The following is a 24,101-nucleotide window of genomic DNA, read 5'->3' on the forward strand; positions in this document are numbered from 1 at the left end:
TTGTTACGGTCACCCTATAACCACTTCTGTCTCTGTCATACAGTAGAAATTACAGTCAGGTTGAGCACTGAACTGATAAAGGAAAGTAAAGAGTTAGGGTTTTATAAGTGTTTACTAAGGAAGGGATATAGGTCTTGTCATTGGTTTCTTGGATGCACATAAGCCCATTCTCTTGGCTGAATACTAGTGCATAATCCTGTCCATCAATATTACTCATCCTTGATCACTGGTTTGTTTAGAACTTAGGTGTCCCACTAGTGCCTGAAAGTTACCCGAGTGTTAAATGGACTATGATCGATCACCTTATCAGATAAGGTGCGGAGTTTGCATTCTGCAGAGGGACCCCATCAGGCAAACTGAAACTTTTTAGATGTCTGGCTCTAGCTTTTAAGTCATATAAAAACATGAATAATATCAGTCTGCCCTGCTCCCCACTTCTCAAATTAAAAAAAAGAGAATAAGTAAAATCTGCTAAACAGAGAGGAACCATTTCTTACATTGTCCTTGGCTAAGAATTCTACTTCTTTAGGATATTTGTGGCATTCTTTACTGCAAAAGTTGCCTTCCAACTACTCCATTCAACACATGGAAACTGCTGTGTTCTCCTAATGAATAATTCTGGCCATGCAATGTACACACTTAAAAATAGTACAAATATATCTTTCAAAACAACTTTTCCATTGTAAACCTATGGAGTGTCTCAGTTTAGGGATACATTATTCATTTTTACTCACCTGCAAAATAATGAGCTTTAGAGGCACATGTTAATGAACAGCTGTCCTTTTTGCCTGTTTTGCTGCAGCTCAGAGTTGCTCGTGGAGATAGCCAACTCGGTGCACATTTAATCAGTTCTGAAACAATTACACAGACAAAAAGAAGAAAGAAGGCACTCAGATTATCTACACCTCCAGCCTAACACATACTAAGAGCAAGATACACACAGAAATGTATTTAACATAACATATCATAATATTCCTGCGGTGGGCTTGTGCCCTGCCTGGGGTTTGTTTCCTGCCTTGCACCCTGTGTTGGCTGGGATTGGCTCCAGCAGACCCCCGTGACCCTGTAGTTAGGATATAGCGAGTTGGATAATGGATGGATATCATAATATTCTCCAACTATTGATTATACATACATATATTTGGGGAGGTGGGAGGTACACATTGTGTAAACTCTACACAGTCAATGACTGGGTACAAGATTCAAACCCAGGAAAAAGGCTTGTAAGACAGCAGCACTAACCACTGTGCCAGCATGATGACAAAGTTTTATTTATTATGTTAAAAAGTTGCAATTTGTGTTAATGTGCACTTCAGCTATTTTTACTCTTCATGGTTCCATAATGTAAAAATAAAAATAGTCTTGTGAAAAAAGAGCTTTACATCTTCCTAGTACATTAATAATGAATTAATTCAACCCATGTACATTTATTCCAAGTTTAGCCTAGTAGTTAAGGTGTTGAACTATAAACAATGGGTGTGCCAGTTTAACCTCAACCATTGCCTAACTATATGAGATTAGTATGTCACATTGGATAAAATAATTGTATAAACCAAATGTTAAACTCTAAAATATAAAGCTGCAGATTCAGCTACTACCTTGTTATTTACTATATGGCAATAAACAAGTTTAATTGTGCATATAAAAAAACTATTGCTGTAGACATTACTAATTTTTAAATTATAATAGATAAATGACCTAGCTAAATAAATATGCATTTAGTTTAAAGGTGATTTTAGAATAATGCTTTATAAACTCAAATTAGATCTATTTATACAGATTGATAAAAAATACACAAATGTTGAAAATACACATATTCACTTGGCCATTTGCAGTATATGGTAAAGGAGAGATGCTCAGTACCCTAATAGTGACAAATGCAAGAAAGCAAGAAGCTTCTGCAGAGTTGCTAGATGAGCACTAATAAAGACAGTAAAAATGCTTCAAATTGTGGAAGGAACTAGGTCCTTGTTAAAAAACGAAACTATTGCACAAAAAGTGTACCTCACAACCATTACTGAACTTCAGTCAGCAGTACTATACTCAGTGCTAACATGGTGTGTGGCACCCGATCCACCCCCCCAGATAGAACTGAACATGGCACCAAGCATTAAGAGATGACTACAATTTAAAATAATAATAATTAAAACTAACTTTTTCCAATACGGCATTGGCAGCCTATTCTGCAAACACTGGACTGAACAAAGAATCTAACACAGACAGCAGATCAGTAAATGACAGGACACCTAAACCCTACCACTCTAGGCCAATATATAGCCACCAATCACCCTAGTTTGCACGTTTTAAATTTGAAAGACAACCCTAATGCACAGATAAAACTAACAAGGACAATGAAAAAATGTGCTCACTCCACAAAGACAGCTTGGGAGAGGAATTTTAACTTAGGACTAGGGAGTGTTAAGCAGGAGAAGTGAACATGTACATCACAGAAAAAACAAACATAAGATAAAGTACAATATAATGCTAAACACTGAAATAAGTATAATATATCTGTCAATACACTAATCACAAAATTGATAAATCTCTTCAAAGCTTGTCCACCAGAGGTCGATGTTTTCCACTTACCAATGCAGTCCTTCTTGTTCCAGTGGAGCTTGTAACCAGATGGACATGTGCACTCATAGCTGCCCAGGGTGTTAAGACAGCCATACTTGCATCCCCCTCGGTTGATGCTACACTCATCAATATCTGTACAGATTCATAAAAGCTGGTAAATCACACCAAATAACATCTTTTTTATTGGTTTCAAGAGTGAAAAAGAGATTAGAATTGGCATGGAAAGAGATTCCAGGTCAAAGAGGTAAAAATAGGTGGGTCACAGTCAGATGTAACCACAAGGCAACATATGCACACTGTCTGCGAACATCAAGCATGGTGTTTGAAGATTCCAACCATTAATAGTATCATGCAGAGCTGGAAAGTGGTTTAATTAATTCTAAGGTGATAGGTAGGAATAAGGAGGCCCAATGGTTCACTTCAAAACCTCCCAAGAAGGAAAAAGAAGGGGTGGCACGGAGCTCAATCATTAGGGGGACTGAGACACAGGTGTGCTCTAAAGACAACAATCTCTATGATGTGTTGCCTTCCGGTACAAAGAAAGGAGCCTCCCTGGAAGGGTGGATAAGCTCTTGGCCAGAGCTAGGGATGGTTCCAATTGTCATTGTCCAGGATGGAACAGATGATAGACTTTCAGTTCCACAATCCAACTTTAAAGAATTGTAAAACTGAGGTGCAGACCTGACAAGGTGGTCTTTTCTCAAGTTCTGCCAGTGCCAACCATCAGTCCAGGCAAGACGAAGGAGATTAGAAGGCTTACTGGATAATAGAGGGGCTTGGTTTATGGGGAATTAGAACTTGTTCTGGAACAGAAAGGATACCAATGTATTAGGAGTGTATACAATACCTATGGGTAGGTTAGTTGAGGATTGTTTAAACTAGGGAATGGGGGAGGGACAATGAGTTTAGAATAGGTCTGGTTCTAGTATTATGTTAAAAAGGCAAAAGAAAGAAAGACGTTAAAATTTCTTTCCTTAATGCTAAATATCAAGTATATGCAGCTGTACCTTGGAATAATACACCTAGCTAAATACAGGTAATAGAGATGAACAGGAGTATAACATAAACAGGTACCTATTGTTTACGAAAAACAGGCAAAATTGAAAGTTGGGGGAGTCGCCATTTATGTAGAACAGAGTTTGAATACAAGTCTTCAACTAGATGGTGAACTACAGATTAGTGAGAATGTTTGACTTGACAGCATCAGAGATGGAGGCCTCATATTAGAATGCATATGTTTCAATTTACATCTGTTTAATAATTTTAAAATGACAAGTTTCATGTTGGATATAATAGCTTTAATTAACCTTTTTTTTTTGGAGGTAATCATTTACCGTTTTTAACACCATATGTTTAAAGCACCAGTGAAAGGGGAAGCCTATCTAAATTCTAAATTTTGTATTCTGTAATAGGATAGATGTGATTGAAAAATTAAGATCTAGTGACTGTATTAGAATGCATTTAGCAATGTTTTGACACATATTCAAAAAATAAAGCAGTTAAATTTTAATAGAGGTGATTTTCTCAGGTACAACAAAGCCTAAACTGGGATATGTTTATGAGTGTGGGGACAACTAAGGAGATGTGGTCACGTTTAAAAGTGTTTTACATATATTTAAGGAAAAGCTCATCTAAAAATAATAATAAATTAAAGAGAACTTCACAGTGGATAAATATAAATATGAGGCTAACAAAGGAGTTTCTAAAAAAAAAAATTGGTATACAGGCATATTACAGTAAAAACTATAACTAATTGTGGGGTATATGAAAGCATGAGAGCAACTGTTAAAAACAATATTAGGAAGATCAAAAAGCAATGAAAGAGAAATATTATAGAAAAGACTAAAGATGATCCAAAGAGATGTTTTTAATATTTTAGTAGAAAAAGAACAATCAAGGAGGAGGTAAAGAGTATTAGGAGCAATAAAGGTGAGGTAGAATATACTGACAATAAAATAGAAAATGTTTTGAACTTGCATTTCAGTGAAGTTTATACATGTGAAAAAGATGATAACTTCCCAAAAGTTGAAAGGACAACTAAGGAGGGACACAGTTGTTTGGGAATTGTAGAGGAAGAAGCACAGGTTAGAGTAAATGGGCTGAAATCAAACAAATCACCAGGACCAAATAGCATTTATCCTTGAGTGCTTAAGGAAATTAGTATGCACATATACAATATTAACCCGTGACACAAAAATTGTCAAAAATCTCTGCAAACTGGGGGGATTCCTAAAGACTGAAGATAGCAAATATTATCCCATTGTATAAAAAGGGTGATCAGTTGATCTAGGAAAATATAGACCAATATGCTTATCTCACCTGGGGTACTGTATACAGTTTTAGTCACCATGTTACAAAAAAATCTTGCAAGGCATGTGAGAGGTGCTTGGGAGCAACTAGAATAGTCCAAACCACATATAGATTAACCAACTTGATCTGTATATTCTAATATCACCCTTCATTACTCAATACTGTATCAAAATGTTTTGAGAATTAACATCCAAGATAATCTTCTATCCCAGATTACTTTCCAATGATTCAAGAACTAAACACCAATCAAACACAATTCTGTGAGAGACATTCAGGTTTAGTATCAGTTTTTAGGCAAAAGTAAGCTAACAGCTGTGCAGTGCTTTTTCAATATGCTTGGTTTTCATTCAATCTTGTAATCTGTACAACAGTAACAGCCCATCAGTGGCCAACAGTTCCACTCAAATAATTAAGTGAAGAAATTTCTCTTATGTGAAAGGATGGTCATTTCTGAAATCTAAACTATACCTCATGTCATGTTAAATTAGTTGCAAGTGCCAGGATAGATAAATAGGCATCCCGATCAAGAGGGAGGAAGGCTAATTATCCCAGACAGGAGGTCCCAACTGGTTGGACTGGTGCTCCGGCTGGATTAGTCTGCAGTACGTTTCCTGGCCAAGAAGGAATGGAGGGGCAGGGAAGGACTGTCTCTTGGGGTTATTTAATCCAAATTTCACTAGGTGGCAGCTTTCCTCAGGCAGAGCTCCCATTCACGCTCCCATGGGTCACCTTTGGAAATGTAGTCTTGGAGGGCAGCTTTATCAGGGTGTGTGGGTTCCTTGGGCTGCAAGAATGGAGCACACCTGGAAGGAAGGTTCTGCCTGACTTGGAAGTGTTTCTAGGCTGCAGTTATTTGAAACCAGAAGTGCTTCCTGGTCCTGGGATAAAATGAAATACCTGGCCTCATTCAGGTGAACTGAGTCAGCAGGAGGTCGACAAAGCTTGCCTGGAGGAGAGACGGAGGAGATACTGTGGGGAAAATGTCTGCTGAAGGAGGATTGAAACCTGCATAAGGTATAGGATTTAATAAAACATCACATTTATTAAAGCCTTGACTGTGTGACTGCATTTGTGTAAAAAAAATAAATAATACTGATGCTCTGTGCAAGAGAGGACAGAGCCGACTATACTTCCTTAGAAGGCTGGCATCCTTCAACATCTGCAATAAGATGCTGCAGATGTTTTATCAGTCGGTTGTAGCGAGTGCCCTCTTCTATGCAGTGGTATGCTGCATAAAGAAGAGGGACGCCTCACGCCTGGACAAACTGGTGAGGAAGGCAGGATCTATTGTGGGCACGGAGCTGGACTGTTTGACATCTGTGGCAGAGCGACGAACGCTAAGTAGGCTCCTGTCAAACATGGAGAATCCACTGCATCCACTGAACAGTATCATCTCCAGACAGAGGAGCAGCTTCAGTGACAGAATGAGGAGATCATTCCTCCCCCACACTATGCAACTCTTCAATTCCACCCGGGGGGGAGTTAATGTTAATATTATAGAAAGATATTGTCTGTTTTACCTGCATTTTTATCACTCTTTAATTTAATATTGTTTTTTTATCAGTATGCTGCTGCCAGAGTATGTGAATTTCCCCTTGGGATTAATAAAGTATCTATCTATCTATCTATCTATCTATCTATCTATCTATCTATCTATCTATCTATCTATCTATCTATCTCTGTACTCATTTGTAGCTGCACACATTTTTAGTGCCCTTTTTTTGCACTTTTGTCCCACAAATTAGTGAAGGAGACTATCCAAAGCTGAAGGCCCTACACTATCTCCACCTCTGAAAAAACACTTCAGAAGGTTTTGAACACAAATGCCATGCAAAGTTTTTTCTCTTTCCCCTTTGATACTGATGCACTTCCCCCCTTTGGGCTATCTTTGTACATGGTTGGAACATGTATTTGGTTGGGTGATTTATTGTCCTAAAATTTATTGTACCTTAATATTGTTTGTGTTCACACTTTACTACTAAAACCTGGTCACTGAAAAAAAATAAAACAATTCCATGCAAACAGCACACAGAGAGTGAGCAGACTATGCAACCTACCTCCACAATGAGAAAGGCCATATAGGACATAGCCTTTATGGCAGAGACACTCAAAGCTGCCAGCTGAATTGATACAGGAATGGTCACAGGCTCTGTCAAATGAGCACTCATCAATGTCTGTGAGAAGTACACAAAAATACAAGCAGTTAGTCATGGGCAAGACCACCAAAGCACTGCAAGGTCACTGTTACTTTTCAGTATGGCTCTCTTGATTCCCATGTTTCTAACTGGTAATAATTAAGCATAATTTTACCTGTCTTTCAACCTATTGAGAATGACAAAGGAGAACCAGGTGTCACATGAAGTTGCCAAGTCCATAAAGAGGAAACCGAAAATTACATGTCCCTCATCTTCCTCTGTTAGCTAGATATAATACCAGTCTTGGCTGATTATAATAATAATAAAAGGAGCTTCTCCTTCTTTACTTGTCCTCCTTGATTAAAAATGCTATAATCCACATTGTTTGAAAGGATTATTTGCTCTTAGCATATGCAGAGCAGATGTTATAAAATAAACAAGGACAGAGAATGCAATGGAGCACATAGAGCAAATCAATAGAAGGCACACAACAGAGTGTATAATCATCAATCTGAAATTGTGTGCTGTAGCAAATTATTTCCTTGTGTCAGCAGCTAACTATGCTGCTCATTTTTCAAACACAATTAAACTGGCAAAAAGTGACAAAAAAGGAGAATGTAGCTGCCAGTATTCTGTCCAAGATGATCTCACTGTGGAGAATGATGGTTGGAATCCACCCTTTTTCTTTCTCTGGCCACCAGGGTAAAGAGGCAACAACAGCTTTGTGTAACTGGCGCCTTATAAATATCATAATTATTGCACACAATGCAAAACAGAAAAATGTTAATTTTACATAGCACCTTCCCAGTGTGCCACAACTCAGCACTTGTAAGGGTACTCAGTGTTTAATACATTTATCTCAATTTATATTGGTCCCTCATGTCCATTTTAATAAAAAGCAGACTCTTTGTTTTTCATTGAATTATTCATTGGGATAACAGACACAAGAACAATGAGGAATAAAAAGCATTAAAATTGAACCATTACCACAAACACATAGTTGATTAAGAAGTATTCAATATTTCCATAAAAAGACAGAGTGCTTTCTAAATAGCAATCTTTAGTTTATACTATTGTTTTTTTTTTCAAAGAGAAAAGTTAAAAAAATCAATTTTCTAGCCATTTTCTAATAAGCTTATCCAGTTTAGGGTTGTTGGGAGTCAATCCTTGATCGTGCACCTGCCCAAAACATGCAAAAAGCAATAAAATAATTGATCTACATTTTACATTGCACTAATCATAGTGCATATCAAAACTTTTTGATAAGGCAATTGCTAGAAAATTGTAGCATCTCTCAAAGTGAGAACTTACATGTAGTGCTTGAAAGCCTCACATTTTACTATACATTGTACCATTCATAGTAAGTAATATTAATGTTTCTGGAGAAAACATCAATCTGTAATTTTAAAATACAGTAGTATATTTCAAAGTGAAAAGAAAATCCTTAGAAAGCAGTACAGTACTTATAATGCTTCTTTTATGCCCAGCATTAGCACTTGGACCATTTATCTGTGTTTATTTAAATATTGTTTTTTTTTTATTGCTTGTATGGCAAAGGTGTTGGGACACAGGTTTGACTGGTGATAGCCAATATTTCCTACAGCTTGGGTTTCTAGCCCATATGGGCTAGTGAAATTTATTTCCTTCAAATTTAACTAAGCTATTGTTTCATGGAGAAACATTACTTAATATAACGCCTTTCATACTTAGTGCTTGTACAATATTATAAAATAATCACTCTCATTTTTAGCTTTTTTAGGCACTTTACACTGTTCCATTTAAGATATAGTATAGCATTGTAACACTAGTGCTGAGAGCCAGAATTGATCCATTTGGTCTGTAATGGCTTCTTTAGGTGGCTTGCTATTCTTTAAAGGCTTGCTTTGGCAGCAATAGTTGGAATACTGTTTACAACTTTGTGGGCTTGCCATTTTTATAAGCTCCCCTCTTGATGGTGATGGAATGCCATCTCATATAAGTGACTCTTCCATGGTTGATGCAAACCGTCAGTGCCATTACACTACATATAGCACCATTCATAATGGATATTTTAAAAATTTCAGGCAGCAATCATTATTCAACACTGTTCACAATAGCTTTTAATGCACATGTTTAGACATTAAAATAGAAATAACTCATAGTACCTTTCATAATAACAGGTCATATTTTCTGACTTAAAAAGCTATTAATGTCTAAATTATATATTATCTTTCATAACATACAAACAGTACTCATTTATATATTCTAGTTACAACTTATATAACATCTTTTATAGTTAACACTAACATCAATGGAGAAAACAAATATTTGCTATACCTTTTTAATATTCATTATGCCTTTCATTCCTCATTATTATTGTGTTATCATTCAATACATTACTTTATACCAAACCTTTAAAAGAGTTCACAAAGAGTGATTCTAAAGGATATTTACAGGTTTTTATAGATCTAACTTCTGTTATTATTGTATACCGTGTCCTTTAAAAAAACTATTGACATTACTGAATAAGATGAGTCAAGCAGTGTCTGTTGAATCATGAAGATATTTCCTTTTATAATGGAATCAATTTGATGAAAACTGGTTCGTCTGCATGTCCATCTCCTAGAGATTGTGCAGGAGGGCAGTCAGAGAGAACATGGTCTGATCATGTATGAGAACTGTGCTAATACATTTTAGGTAGTTTGCATAGACAATTCAGATATGATGCATTTTCCAACAAAGGTGATAGTACTATACTTTAGACTAACAAAGCTAGAGTAACATTTGCACCATCTTGAAAAATAAGCCAAAGTGGAGCTTAAATAGTCATTTAAGCTGTCTGAGGGTGTTGAATAGTTACAGCTTATCACCATTTCTAAGTTTAGGGGCATGATGGAATAATATCATACAGTATTTGCATTTCTTAAACCTCTTTAACTACATTTTTCCAAGTGAAGTTCCAAACTGTGCAGACAATGGCAAACTAGTAAATAAGGTGCTGAACTGTAAACCACATGGTTGTTGGTGAAATAATTTGAGCTGAATCATAACTAGTGATTTCTATCTCTCTTAAACAAATGACACAAGCAATCAGCATTTCCTCATCTTTCATGGTACTAAGCAAGTTACTTATTTGTCTAGTGTGCCAAATGTAAGGAAATAACAGAACAAAGCATACATATAAATACAGTATATACACTCCATAATGTAATGGGAATGATCTGAAACTTTAGAAAAGAAATTATAGCCCATATGTGTAGTCTCAATTTGATGTACAATATGTAAATAAATAAACCAAGTTCAATTGTTACTTTAATAAACTCTGTCACCCACAAAAATCACATCAGGCATAATGAATGCTTTCTAATGTTCTGGGTATGGTACATGAACAACATCAATGAGGTACGCTTTGTTTTTCACAAAAAAAGGAAGGGTGCACAGCCTGGAAGATGACAGTTTAATTGTGATGTGAGGCTTTGTTACTTCTGCACGTGAAAATCAACTTCTTGAAATGTTTGTTCCTTATCTTTTTGAGGTATTACAGGTGAATTTGGTGACTGGTGCCCTCAGGCTTTCAAGAAAACATCAGTATCAAAACTATGCTGTTATAAATGTATCTAAAGTTAGTATTCCGTGCAGCAAATGTAAAAAACAGAAAATGAATTACATACAAAACTTGTGATAGTTGTAATACTGTAGGTTACTAACCTCCATATACAAAAATATATTATATTTGAGCTACAATAGCTTTAAAATATAAAACAAATATACCAGCTACCAAAATTACCACTTTACAATAATTTATGGGGTAAAATGTACTGTAAACTATTAGCAGTATACAATATGTACAAATGTCCACTTAATCCTTGGTGACTACAGAACTGAAATTAGGTGATAATCCAGGTGCTACAGTCATATCATTTTGGCCAGTGGTTCTCAACCCTTATTCCTCCCAGGTCCCCAGTTAACTACAAAAATATGTGAGGGTCCCCTACAAAGGTGCGATACATTCACTTCGGTACTTTTGATTACATTTTGACAAAGGTGCTTGTTTTTGAGTTAACATTTATTAACACAGGCATATTTGTTGCTAGTATTAGTACACTGACTGCATGTTTAAAGCATAACAGAAAACTAAGAAGCCATTTGGAAAACAGCCTGTGTATTTGTGTGTTTTTTAATAGTGTCCAACTTTCTTAATCATAACATAAAATGAGTTGGTATTTTTTAGGGATAAGTAATAAACAGTAATGGCCAAAATACTGAATTTATCACCGCAGGTATTTCAGAGAACAAAAGATGCTCATTTGGCTTAAGTATTACTTTTAAAATTATACATAAAATGATTAAATATTTCTGAAAATAGAAAGTAATGATTAAATTACAGAACTAACCACTGCAGATGTTTTTTTTCTTTTTCATAAATTAATTACAGAAGCTACTTCCTTATCTTCTGGGTTTACCACTACAACATTTCCATCAGTAATTATCACATTTAATACAAGTGGAAATGCAAATGCATTTTCTCTCCACATACAACAAGCATGACAGCGGACAAGACAAAAGAATTAATTGTGTGGGTTGGTTGGTGAAATCAGGACCGGTGGCTAGCCATGACAACAACACCAACAACAAATTATATACAGCAATGCAGTTCAAAGTGCTTTTCAAGATGATAAAAAGAAAGATACAATAAGAGAAAACAATTCAAAATAAGCAACAATATTAAAGAATAAATGACAACACAACAAAGTAAAGTCAGATGGCCGGGAGGACAGAAAAAACAACAAAACAAAAAAAAAACCCTTCAGTAGGCTTTAGAAAAAAAAATCTGCAGGGGTTCAAAGCCAATAGTCCATCTGTGGGTATTCTACCTAACATCATTATTTTTAGATCAGACCATGTAGATTTCATGATCACATGATGGGCTTTGATGGAATTGGTCTCTTAGACAGCTGAGACACCCTCCTTCATTCCATCATCTTAGGGGGCTGCATGGTGCCTAGATCAGGTGGTTATGGCACTGATCGCCACCACAGAAGGACCGAAGAAAACAACAGAGAATATTGGATATTAGTACAGATTGCACATCCCTGAATAATACCATTCTAAGCCAAATATTCTATTGGGAATACAACTAAATTGTTGCTATAAAAAAGCCATATTGAAATAATGTGTTTTAGAAGTTTTTTAAATGGTCCACAGAGTTAGCTTGGTGAATTTCTGTAGGTACAGGGGATGCACAAACCAGTATGGTTCTTTGTGCCGGTCCCTAGCCCGGATAAATGGAGAGGGTTATGTCAGGAAGGGCATCTGGTGTAAAATTTTGCCAAATCAATATGTGGACAACGATACAAATTTCCATACCGGTCAAGCCCCGGATTAACAACGACCGCCCCCAGTACTATTAGTCAATAGGGTGCTGGCAGAAATTGGGCTATGGTTGGCCGAAGAAGAAGAAGAAGGAAAAAAAGCGAGGGGAGATGTGTCCCGAGGCAGGAGGAAAGTAAAGAGAGTTCAACTGAGGGTAGGAACTTTGAATGTGGGCAGTATGACTGGTAAGGGGAGAGAGTAAGCCGATATGATAGAGAGAAGGAAGGTTGATATATTGTGCGTGCAAGAGACTAAATGGAGGAGGAGTAAGGCCAGGTGGATCAGAGGTGGATTCAAATTGTTCTATCATTGTATGGATGGGAGGAGAAATGGAGTAGGGGTTATTCTGAAGGAACAGTATGTCAAGAGTGTTTTGGAGGTGAAAAGAGTGTCAGACAGAGTAATGATTATGAAGCTGGAAATTGGAGGTGTGATGATGAATGTTGTTAGTGCATATGCCCTGCACGCTAAGTGTGTAATGGGTGAGAAAGAAGATTTTTGGAGTGAGTTGGACAAAGTGATGAACAGTGTACCCAAGGGACAGAAAGTGGTGATTAGAGCGGATTTCAATGGGCATGTTGGTGAAGGGAACGAGGAGGTGATGGATAGGTATGGTGTGAAGGAGAGGAATGAAGAAGGTCAGAGGATAGTGTATTTTGCCAAACGGATGGACATGGCTGTGGTGAATACGTATTTTAAGAAGAGGGAGGAACATAGGGTTACGTACAAGAGTGGAGGAAGATGCACACAGGTAGATTACATCCTATGCAGAAGAGTTGATCTGAAGGAGATTGAAGACTGCAAAGTGGTGGCAGAGGAAAGTGTAGTTAAGCAGCATAGGATGGTGGTCTGTAGGATGACGTTGGAGATCAAGAAGAGGAAGAGAGTGAGGGCAGAGCCAAGGATCAAATAGTGGAAGTTGAAATAGGAAGACTGCAAGGTTGAGTTTAGGGAGGAGGTGAGACAGGCACTGGGTGGCAGTGAAGAGTTACCAGACAGCTGGGAAACTATAGCAGATGTAGTAAGGGTGACAGCAAGAAGGGTGCTTGGTGTGCCAGCTGGAAAGAGTAAGGAGGAAAAGGAAATGAGGAAATACAGGAGACCATACAGAGGAAAAGGATGGCAAAGAAGAAGTGGGATAATCAGAGACATGCAGAAAGTAGACAAGAGCACAAGGAGATAAGGCGCAAGGTGAAGAGAGAGGTGGCAAAGGCTAAAGAAAAGGCATATGATGAGTTGTATGAGAGGTTGGACACTAAGGAGGAAGAAAAGGACCTGTACTGATTGGCGTGACAGAGGGACCGAGCTGGGAAAGATGTGCAGCAGGTTAGAGTGATAAAGGATAAAGATGGAAACGTACTCACAAGCGAGGAGAGTGTGTTGAGCTGATGGAAAGAGTACTTTGAGAGGCTGATGAATGAAGAGAATGAGAGACAGAAGAGGTTGGATGATGTGGAGATAGTGAATCAGGAAGTGCAATGGATTAGCAAGGAGGAAGTAAGGACAATTATGAAGAGGATGAAAAATGGAAAGGTTGGTCCAGATGACGTACCTATGGAAGCATGGAGATGTTTAGGAGAGATGGCAGTGGTGTTTTTAACCAGATTGTGTACTGGTGCCGATATTTAAGAATAAGGGGGATGTGCAGGACTACATTAACTACAGGGGAATAAAACTGATGAGCTACAGCATGAAGTTACGGGAAAGAGTAGTGGAAGCTAGGTTAAGAAGTGAGGTGATGATTAGTGAGCAGCAGTATGGTTTCATGCCAAGAAAGAGCACCACAGATGCAATGTTCGCTCTGAGGATGTTGATGGAGAAGTTTAGAGAAGGCCAGAAGGAGTTGCATTGCGTCTTTGCGGACCTGGAGAAAGCATATGACAGGGTGCCTCGAGGAGAGCTGTGGTATTGTATGAAGAAGTCGGGAGTGTCAGAGAAATACGTAAGAGTTGTACAGGATATGTACGAGGGAAGTGTGACAGTGGTGAGGTCTGCGGTAGGAGCGACGGATGCATTCAACATGGAGGTGGGATTACATCAGGGATCATCTCTGAGCCCTTTCTTATTTGCAGTGGTGATGGACAGGTTGACAGATGAGATTAGACTGGAGTCCCTGTGGACTATGATGTTTGCTGATGACATTGGAATCTGTAGCGATAGTAGGGAGCAGTTTGAGGAGACCCTGGAGAAGTGGAGATATGCTCTAGAGAGGAGAGGAATGAAGGTCAGTAGGAACAAGACTAAATACATGTGTGTAAATGAGAGGGAGGTCAGTGGAATGGTGAGGATGCGGGGAGTAGAGTTGGTGAAGGTGGATGAGTTTAAATACTTGGGATCAACAGTACAGAGGAATGGGGATTGTAGAAGAGAGGTGAAAAAGAGAGTGCAGGCAGGGTGGAATGGGTGGAGAAGGGTGTCAGGTGTAATTTGTGACAGACGGTTATCAGCAAGCGTGAAAGGGAAGGTCTACAGGACGGTAGTGAGACCAGCTATGTTATATGGGTTGGAGATGGTGGCACTGACCAGAAAGCAGGAGATAGAGCTGGAGGTAGCAGAGTTAAAGATGCTAAGATTTGCACTGGGTGTGACGAGGATGGATAGGATTAGTAATTAGTACATTAGAGGGTCAGCTCAAGTTGGACGGTTGGGTGACAAAGTCAGAGAGGCAGGATTGCGATGGTTTGGACACGTGCAGAGGAGAGATGCTGGGTACAGTGGAACCTTGGTTCATGAACGTCTCGGTACACATACAACTCGGTTCACGACCAAAAAGTTCGCCAAACTTTTGCCTCGGTTCACGATCACACACTTGGTATACGAACAAGCCAGTTTCCCTTTCGGTTTGTGCGTGCCGATGATTTCCGCACGTGTTGCATTGTTCTTGGTCAGACGTGCCTGCCTGCCTGCGCGTGCGTGCCTGCCTGCTGCTGAGAGAGAGAGGGAGGGTGCGTGCTGCTGAGAGAGAGAGGGAGGGTGCGTGCTGCTGAGAGAGAGACAGAGAGAGAGCGAGTCTGCACATGCATGCCTGCCTGGCCTGCTGGTTCATACGTGCCGATTACTGTATTTAAGCACGTGTTGAGCTGCTCCCTGTTCATTGTTGTCAGTCAGACGTGCGTGCTTTACCTGTGATCTCTTTGTGCTCTACAGTATTTCGTGTGCTTTTGCAGTTAACCATGTCTTCTAAGCAAGTGAAGAGTGGTGAGAAGAAAGTTTTGAAGAAAATTGAAGTCGAAGTAAAGAAAGAAATTATTGAAAAGTTTGAGCATGGCGTTCGTGTTACTGATCTTGCCACTGAGTACAAGAAGTCAAAATCTACGATTTCGACTATTCTAAAGCAGAAAGAATCTATTAAAGCAGCTGATGTTGCAAAAGGAGTTACAGCGTTAACCAGGCAGAGGCTTCAAGTGCTGGAAGAGGTGGAAAAACTGTTTACCAGTTTACTCATTTACCAATTTGAGAACCCTCGTGCTTTCAAGCAGCACAATGTAAACAACGCCAGACTGCCAGTAATGTGGAGGGCGAACACGAAGGGTTGGGTCACAAGGACTTTGTTTTTGGAATAGCTGTATGAGGCTTTCGCTCCCACCAGCTAAACAGCTAAAAACACCAGAAACCCAAGAAATCACAAGAAAGAAAACACCTGAAAGAAAACATCCCTCCATCGCGGAGCCAGAATCTCCCTCAAAACTGTAACCTCCTCTCCAAACAGTTCCTCCTCACTTCATGCCAGAACTCGACTCATGCAAGGTTAGTTTACTTGGTGGTTTATAGTTTTTGTATTACACATTTTTCAAAAGTTAATTTTTCAGTTCGTAGCGTGATTTGTTGCAATGTTACTTTTCTTGGTGGTTTATTAAATTACAGATTTTTCAAATGTTCCTTTTTTTCCTTGTGCTTAAAACTCCGTTTTTAAAAATTGTTTACTGTACAGTACAGCGATCGGACTGTAAGGCTAATAATAGCGTGATCTCCTGCAATGTTACTTTTTTGGTTGCTTGTGGTTGGTTTTTAAATTAAACTTCGGATTTGTTCAAATGTTCCTCTCTGTTCTGAGAGAGAGAGAGAGAGAGAGAGAGAGAGAGAGAGAGAGCAAGCGAGCGAGCGCTTGCTGCTGAGAGAGAGGGGGAGCGTGCGTGCTGCTGAGAGAGAGAGAGAGAGAGAGAGAGAGAGCGAGCCTGCTCGTGTAGCTGAGCAGGGAGCCTGGGTGTTTTGTGTCAGTGTTATTCAATGTTTTTACATTAATTTACCATTACACTGTGCATTCTATGGTGTGTCACACACGTGCGCATGGGAGGCAGCTAAAGGGCTTGAGTGAAGGCAGTTCGGAGGCATGCCGGGGTGTGGCAGAGTGCACTGACTCTTTTTCTCCCTTGCCTGTAGACCATCCCCGGGGGATTTCACCTGGTTCTCCTGACATCACTTCTGGGACTGAGCCAATGGAAGTCGGCCACACCAGCTCCAGTCCCTCTGATGTCACGTCCGGCTATAAACCAATGGTGGAAGACCACGTGCCGGATCAATATGACCTCACTTCCTGTCTCCCCCTTTAAAACCTGCCCCTTTTCCTTTGTTTCCTCAGTCTTGTTCTGGACTCAGTTGAATGCACTTCAGTGCTGATTATTTGATAAAAACAACCTTTTGCAGCCAGGATACCACATTATACGGGTGGCTGCCCCAACCCTTTATCTGTCCATGTCTCGTTCTTGTGACAGGTGTAATTAACTATATTTGTGCTTAATCTTTACATATATTTACATATTTACATATATATTTACATACAGTTCGTACGGTCTGGAACGGATTAATTGTATTTACATACAATCCTATGGGGGAAATTGCTTCGGTTCACAACCCGAGTTTTGGAATGAATTATGGTTGTGAACTGAGGTTCCACTGAATATTGGGAGAAGGATGCTAAGGATAGAGCTGCCAGCGAAGAGGAAAAGAGGAAGGCCTAAGCGAGAGTTTATGCATGTGGTGAGAGAGGACATGCAGGTGATGGGTGTAACAGAACAAGATGCAAAGGACAGAAAGATATGGAAGAAGATGATCCACTGTGGCAACCCCTAATGGGAGCGGCCGAAAGAAGAAGAAGAAGATAATAATGGTATAATAATAATAATGGTCCACAGATATACAGTTAAAAAATAAAGAAAAGAAAGAACACTTTATGTTACCCTGCTTATTTTTTTTTTTATTTTGCACAAAGGTACAAAACTTCAAAGAGGTTGAGAGAACAAGAGTTTATGATGAACGAGTGCATACGTGCAGAACGCCATCTGTAAACATAAAGTTGCAAAATTCAGACAGTGTCATCATTGTGTATCTTCATCAATACATCTGCTTTGATTGGGATTTTTTGGTGTGGTTGGAGATCAGGATGTCTACTTTCAATTAATTTTTGATTAGATGGCAGGTAAAAAAATAAACAAAAAACTAAGATGAAGTCAGTTCACTAAAAGCACTGACTTAATTTAAAAACCCACCATAAAAAGTTAATAATTGATAGGAGAAGAAAAAAAAATTACCAAATGTTCAAGACTAAACAAATCACCAAAAGGGCAGATGTTTACAACATACATGAGTGATAGAGCAGTGTGTGAGAGATGCCAGGATGGAAGTGGGCACACGATCAGAGAAAGCCGCCACTATGTGGTCCCCTATTTACTGACAGAGTCAAGTAGCCGAGTGGCGAGGAATGCAATGGAGCTGTGAGTCGCACTGACAAGTCCTGTCATGATTAATTGTAGTGCCTGCTGACAGGTCTGCCACACCATGACTATTTAAATTAAAATAAGCCTAGAGTTTAGTTTATATCTCTGCCTTTTCAGTGCACACAGGGCCTTTAACTCATTTCTTTTTTGATGTGATGATAAAAGGAAAAGCACCGTCTGCATTCTCCCAAATAGAAATTCAGAGTGAGTGTTGGATACAATATTCTGTGAGCCACCTGAACCCATAGAGGCCTCTGAACTAGAGTTCTAGTGTTTCCAATTCCAGAAGATATGTCACAGAATCATCTCTTTTCAAGAGCAGACTTTCAAAGTTAGTACTGTAAAAGGCAACACTTTTACTGCAAGCATAAAGTATTCAAGCTTAAGTACTATTTTTTTCAGAAGTGGATCAGAGAGATGTTCTGCAATTCTTACTTCTGATAATGACATTTATTTTATGGATTTCACTATTTTAAACTAACATCTTTCTATGTGTAAAATGACTGTAATCTACAGAGAAATTAGCTCTTCATTCACTACAACTTTCACCCCTCTCATGTAACATTTCTCTACAGGTTTAGCTCATAAGACACTTGGAAAATATGCACCAGCAGTGCAGATTTCATAAGGAAGATGACAAAGGCACATGTAAAAAGGAAAAAAAATCAATGTACCTGAAGGAAAAGCTTATACCTAATAAAATACCAGAAAAGGGCAGTATGATAATGCAGTTGTTAGAATAACTTACAGCTGCAGAGTTCAGATAAAAATCCCAACATTAACATTGCCTGTTTGGTGATTCCATGTTCTCCCTCAGTCAATGCATGTTTTTAGTGTGTACTCTGGTTTACTTACACATCCTACAGAAAAGGTTGATTGATGACTCTGAATTAGCCAGATGACAGTGAAGGGCTGGCTCCTGCCTTGTACCTAATGGTATTTGGACAGGAAACTGGCAAAATCTTGAGTTAGAATATGTGGGTTCAGAAAATTAATGAGTAAATAAATTCCTAACAAATACTTTTTAATTTAAAAAATATAGACAAAATAATATGAACACACTAAATGACTAAAGGTGAACTTTTATTAAAGTTAAGACAGATGTGCCAAATGTATGTTTGATATACAGCCAGAAAATAAATGCCAGGTTCAATGTTCAGTATTTCACATTATGTTTACTGAAAATTACAAGACATTTTGTTGTTCCATTTTTACATCTAGACATTTTTAAAAGCCATTACTGTAATTTCAGCTGTATATTGGGATAGTTTCCTCCAGATTCCCATGATCCATTCTGGAAAAAAATCTTGAATGCACTAATAATTAAAGACATTCTTCATACTTATTTTATGACAATTATGGTATGCATTGATTTTCCAGAGGAAATTGTGTTCTTAAGTAAAAAAAAATTATAAATTCAATAAAAATACCTGTTTTGTGATTTAAAATGTCAATTATGGAGCAGCAGTGCAAACAAAAAGCAAAATCCTTAAAACCTATCAAATATATCCACTTTCAAGTCTTGAATGTCCAGAGCTATTTATCTGTATTTTGAAATTGAACATATACTATAAACTAGTGTATTCTTGTTGTTTTTGGAAAAAAAGAGAGATTCTGCCCTTTAGAAAGAAGACTGACTACACTTTTCAGTTCATTGCCTATCCCTGCAGCAACCTTCCACCCCCAGAGGTATGGTCTCATATTTCTCATTTTATAAATGCTCCAATTGTCATTGTTCTTTTGAGATTCATTTAAGCACTGAGGATAAAACTTTTCTGAAGATTCAGACAAATAAAATTTAATTTATGCCAGTGATATTATCTGACCATGAAGACAAGCATATATTTAGCCTTATCGCAAAACATTATTGTTAGGATTCCATTCTTGCACTTTATGCAGCTTTATGGAATGTCTACATGACCGTCTATATACAGTATTTTATCATGACAGTGACATCACAATGGCATTGTGAGCAGCTCTATTTATTCTAGTTTTTCACAGCCATGGACATATCAGTTTATATCAGCAATCTCCATTGCTGGTCTCATGATAGAATGGTGCTATAGCACATTCATTTTATATTTACATCTTGGATAAGCGTATTTTCAAATTAACAAGAAGGGCAATATCATGTTAAACAGCTTCAGACATGTGTAGTTCCACGCTATTTTATTTCCTTATTTAAATTAAAACTCCACCTACGATACTTGCTGTGAATAAATAAGCCAACAGGAACATATTCCTACCTCAGGAAAAAAAATGGCAAGAATCTGTGATGAAGGTTACTTCTCTGACTTATGTTATGTTTAATACAAAGTGCAGCGTTTGGAAGTTGTAGTTTTTATCTATATGTATACACTGTGATCTACAGTACAAACTGGATGTGGAGGATACAATAGGGCCTTCGACTTTCAAGTAGTCATCACAATTTTGTAAACATCACCTACAGCCTTAGGTTTTGCAAAGACCAACAAACTGAGTAGGGTGGTGGTGCTCTGTAAGGAAGAGGTGCACCTCAGAAGAATGCACAAGGCTAGGCATTGTTGGTATGACTGTTTTGTTTATAAGAGGAAGCAGTTTTCCAAAGGGGTACAATCTATGGCAAGCCAAATAAACATTAGGAGATATCTCAATTTTTAGGAGATATGTGAATTTTTGGATGCATTTCTAGGCATCTCAGCTCCAATTTTAAGATATCTACAATATATTTTAGATATCCCAAAACAATGTCCTGTGCATTTCAGGATATCTCCAATACATTTTGAGATGATCTCAAATTGACTTTACATGCATTTTAAGATACTTGACATTCATTTCAAGGTAACTCAAACCACTTCCTGTAAAATGTATCTATTCTATCAATCACACTGCCTGTCTATTTTAATATATCTTGAAATGTCTTTGAGACATCTCAAAATGAGCAAGAATTTATTTCTGTGCCCTTCATTATGGCAATGGTGATATAGATGGTTGCCTACTGTACTTCACAATAGCAGGGCTACAATGTTGCTACAATTCAGTTGCAATTTTAGCATTTGTTATTGTTGAAATTGTCACCATACCCATCTAGATTATAAAATAGTGAAATGGAACATTATTCCACTTCCACCTTCAATGCTCTTAAACATGAAGTTATGGGGCAGTTTATTTGGATATTTACTATAATGCCTATATTAGCGCTTGCTTAGCTAATACAATGCTTGGCCCCTTCATACAGTAGAGACCACAGGAAAAGAGATAGAGAGCTTAATACATCATCAAGTATTCTGATTTTTGTGTTTATACATTTTTTGTTTAGTTTTCTTTAATCTAAAAAATGTAAACAAATATCACCTGATCCAAACCAGGGCCTGTACTCTCTTAATCCAAAAATGAAATCTATACAGAAATTTAAAAAATTAAATTACACACAAAATATCTTCTAACAGTACAGCTGGAAGGAAGCATAGTGAGGACATACACAATTCAATCTAATATTATTTCTCACTTGATTTGAATAATATTTATGCTAGTTTGTGATATAGGTGGCTGAGCTGAAGTTTCTCAGATCTATGGGACATATGGTCTGTTTATGGGGAAAAAAAAATATATATATATATATATATATATATATATATATATATATATATATATATATATATATATATATATATACACACATACATATACATACAAAATTCATATATATATATACATATATATATATATATATATATATACACACACACACACACACACACAGTGGGTACGGGAATTATTCAGACCCCCTTCAATTTTTCACTGTTATATTGTAGCCATTTGCTAAAATCATTTAAATTAATTTATTTCCTCATTAATGTACACACAGCACCCCATATTGACAGACAAAAAAAAAATTTTTGAAATTGTTGCAGATTTATTAAAAAAGAAAAACTGAAATATCACATGGTTCTAAGTATTCAGACCCTTTGCTCAGTATTTAGTAGAAGCATCCTTTTGAGCTAATACAGCCATGAGTCTTCTTGGGAAAGATGCAACAAGTTTTTCACATCTGGATTTGGGGATCCTCTGCCATTCCTCTTTGCAGATCCTCTCCAGTTCTGTCATGTTGGATGGTAAACATTGGTGGACAGCCATTTTTAGGTCTCTCCAGAGATGCTCAATTGGGTTTAAGTCAGGGCTCTGGCTGGGCCATTCAAGAACAGTCACAGAGTTGTTGTGAAGCCACTCCTTTTTATTTTAGCTGTGTGCTTAGGGTCATTGTCTTATTGGAAGGTAAACCTTCGGCCCAGTCTGAGGTCCTTAGCACTCTGGAGAAGGTTTTTGTCCCTGATATCCCTATACTTGGCCGCATTCATCTTTCCCTCGATTGCAACCAGTTGTCCTGTCCCTGCAGCTGAAAAACACCCCCACAGCATGATGCTGCCACTGCCATGCTTCACTCTGGGGACTGTATTGGACAAGTGATGAGCAGGGCCTGGTTGTCTCCACACACTGAGGAGAGGCAAGACACATGACAGCCCGCATGGAGTTTGCTAAAAGACACCTGAAGGACTCTGAGATGGTGAGAAATAAGATTCTCTGGTCTGATGAGACCAAGATAGAACTTTTTGGCCTTAATTCTAAGCGGTATGTGTGGAGACAACCAGGCACTGCTCATCACTTGTCCAATACAGTCCCCACAGTGAAGCATGGCGGTGGCAGCATCATGCTGTGGGGGTGTTTTTCAGCTGCAGGGACAGGACAACTGGTTGCAATCGAGGGAAAGATGAATGCGGCCAAGTACAGGGAAATCCTGAACAAAAACCTTCTTCAGAGTGCTAAGGACCTCAGACTGGGCCGAAGGTTTACCTTCCAACAAGACAATGACCCTAAGCACACAGCTAAAATAACGAAGGAGTGGCTTCACAACATCTCTGTGACTGTTCTTGAATGGCCCAGCCAGAGCCCTGACTTAACTCTTTTAGGGCGGATGTTGACTTTTGTCGACAGGAGGGGTTGAGGGCGAATGTCGACTAAAGTCGACATCCAGGGATAGAGGGCGATAATCAGCTGTTAATGGCGACAAATCTCACTGTCACGTCACAGGCATTCCCTCTGTGCTTGGAGGAATGCTAGACTCGTTGACTCGGCAACTAATCCTAGCGTGTGCGTGAGTTGCGAAATGTAAACAATGGCAAGATGGCATCGACATGTGACAAGGGAGCAAAGTGAGTGCAGAAAAGAAAATACTCGGCAGACAATGTTTTGCGCATTATCGCGGAGTCGGACTCTGATTTTTCAGAATCAGATTTTATTGACAGTGATCAGGAGATCGAGCAAGAGAGTGAGAAGCCGGCATCAGCTGATCAAACACCAGCCGATGCCGCGCCAGCGGATCTGCTGCCAGTTGAGCGCTTCGCGCAGCTGATGCATCTACGGCAAGGTTCGTGTGGGATAAATACACAGACATTGATCCGTTGAGAGACGATCTGGCTGCTGGACTTCATAAGACGGCATGGCTTGCTGTTGGACACGACAGATCACCAGCTTCTGTACTTCAAGCTGATCTCTCTTGATGCTGCTTTTCAGCTACCGTCAAACGAGATAAACAGGTAGGCAGAGAAATTTTTTGAATCGCGGGCTGCGTTTGCATCGCATTCTCGTTTTTCAAAGTGTAAACCCACAACAAAAGACGGGATGAAGCATGCTGTGGTATTACAAATAGAGATGGGACAGAACTGGTGATATAACTTCAGGGAGCATTGGTCCAAATGTGCTTTGTCCCCTGGTGGCTTTGGACAGGTTATGCAGCATGGTGATAGGTACTTGCTGCTGCAAAGTTTTATTCACTTCTGTAATAAACAGAAGCAAATCCCATGGGGTGAGCCAGGCTATAATGCCATGCATAAAGTTCATAAAGTTTCAGAAGATGAAAAGAGGTGACAATACGGTTTTCATGCGGGCAGAAAACTTGGTGGCAGTGGAATGGCACAATGGCAAAAGGGTGACTTGACTCTCTACAGTACACACTAACAATATATGTGAGAAAGTG

The 24,101-nt window shown here is 38.6% G+C and overlaps 1 protein-coding gene across 4 annotated transcripts in view; it reads right to left on the reverse strand.

Annotated features, from left to right (window-relative positions):
- The window catches only part of scube3 (signal peptide, CUB domain, EGF-like 3), a 482,583-nt gene that overhangs the window by 19,615 nt on the left and 438,867 nt on the right, over nucleotides 1-24,101 (reverse strand). For all 4 annotated transcript variants that reach the window (XM_039748670.1, XM_039748668.1, XM_039748669.1 and 1 more), the window contains 3 exons: nucleotides 6,945-7,061; nucleotides 2,587-2,709; nucleotides 735-851 (listed from right to left, as the gene is read on the reverse strand). In XM_039748670.1, coding sequence (XP_039604604.1) covers nucleotides 735-851; nucleotides 2,587-2,709; nucleotides 6,945-7,061 — 357 coding nt within the window. The remainder of the gene's footprint in view (nucleotides 1-734; nucleotides 852-2,586; nucleotides 2,710-6,944; nucleotides 7,062-24,101) is intronic.

Source organism: Polypterus senegalus, chromosome 3, assembly GCF_016835505.1.
Source record: "Polypterus senegalus isolate Bchr_013 chromosome 3, ASM1683550v1, whole genome shotgun sequence".
Taxonomy (NCBI): Eukaryota; Metazoa; Chordata; class Cladistia; order Polypteriformes; family Polypteridae; genus Polypterus; species Polypterus senegalus.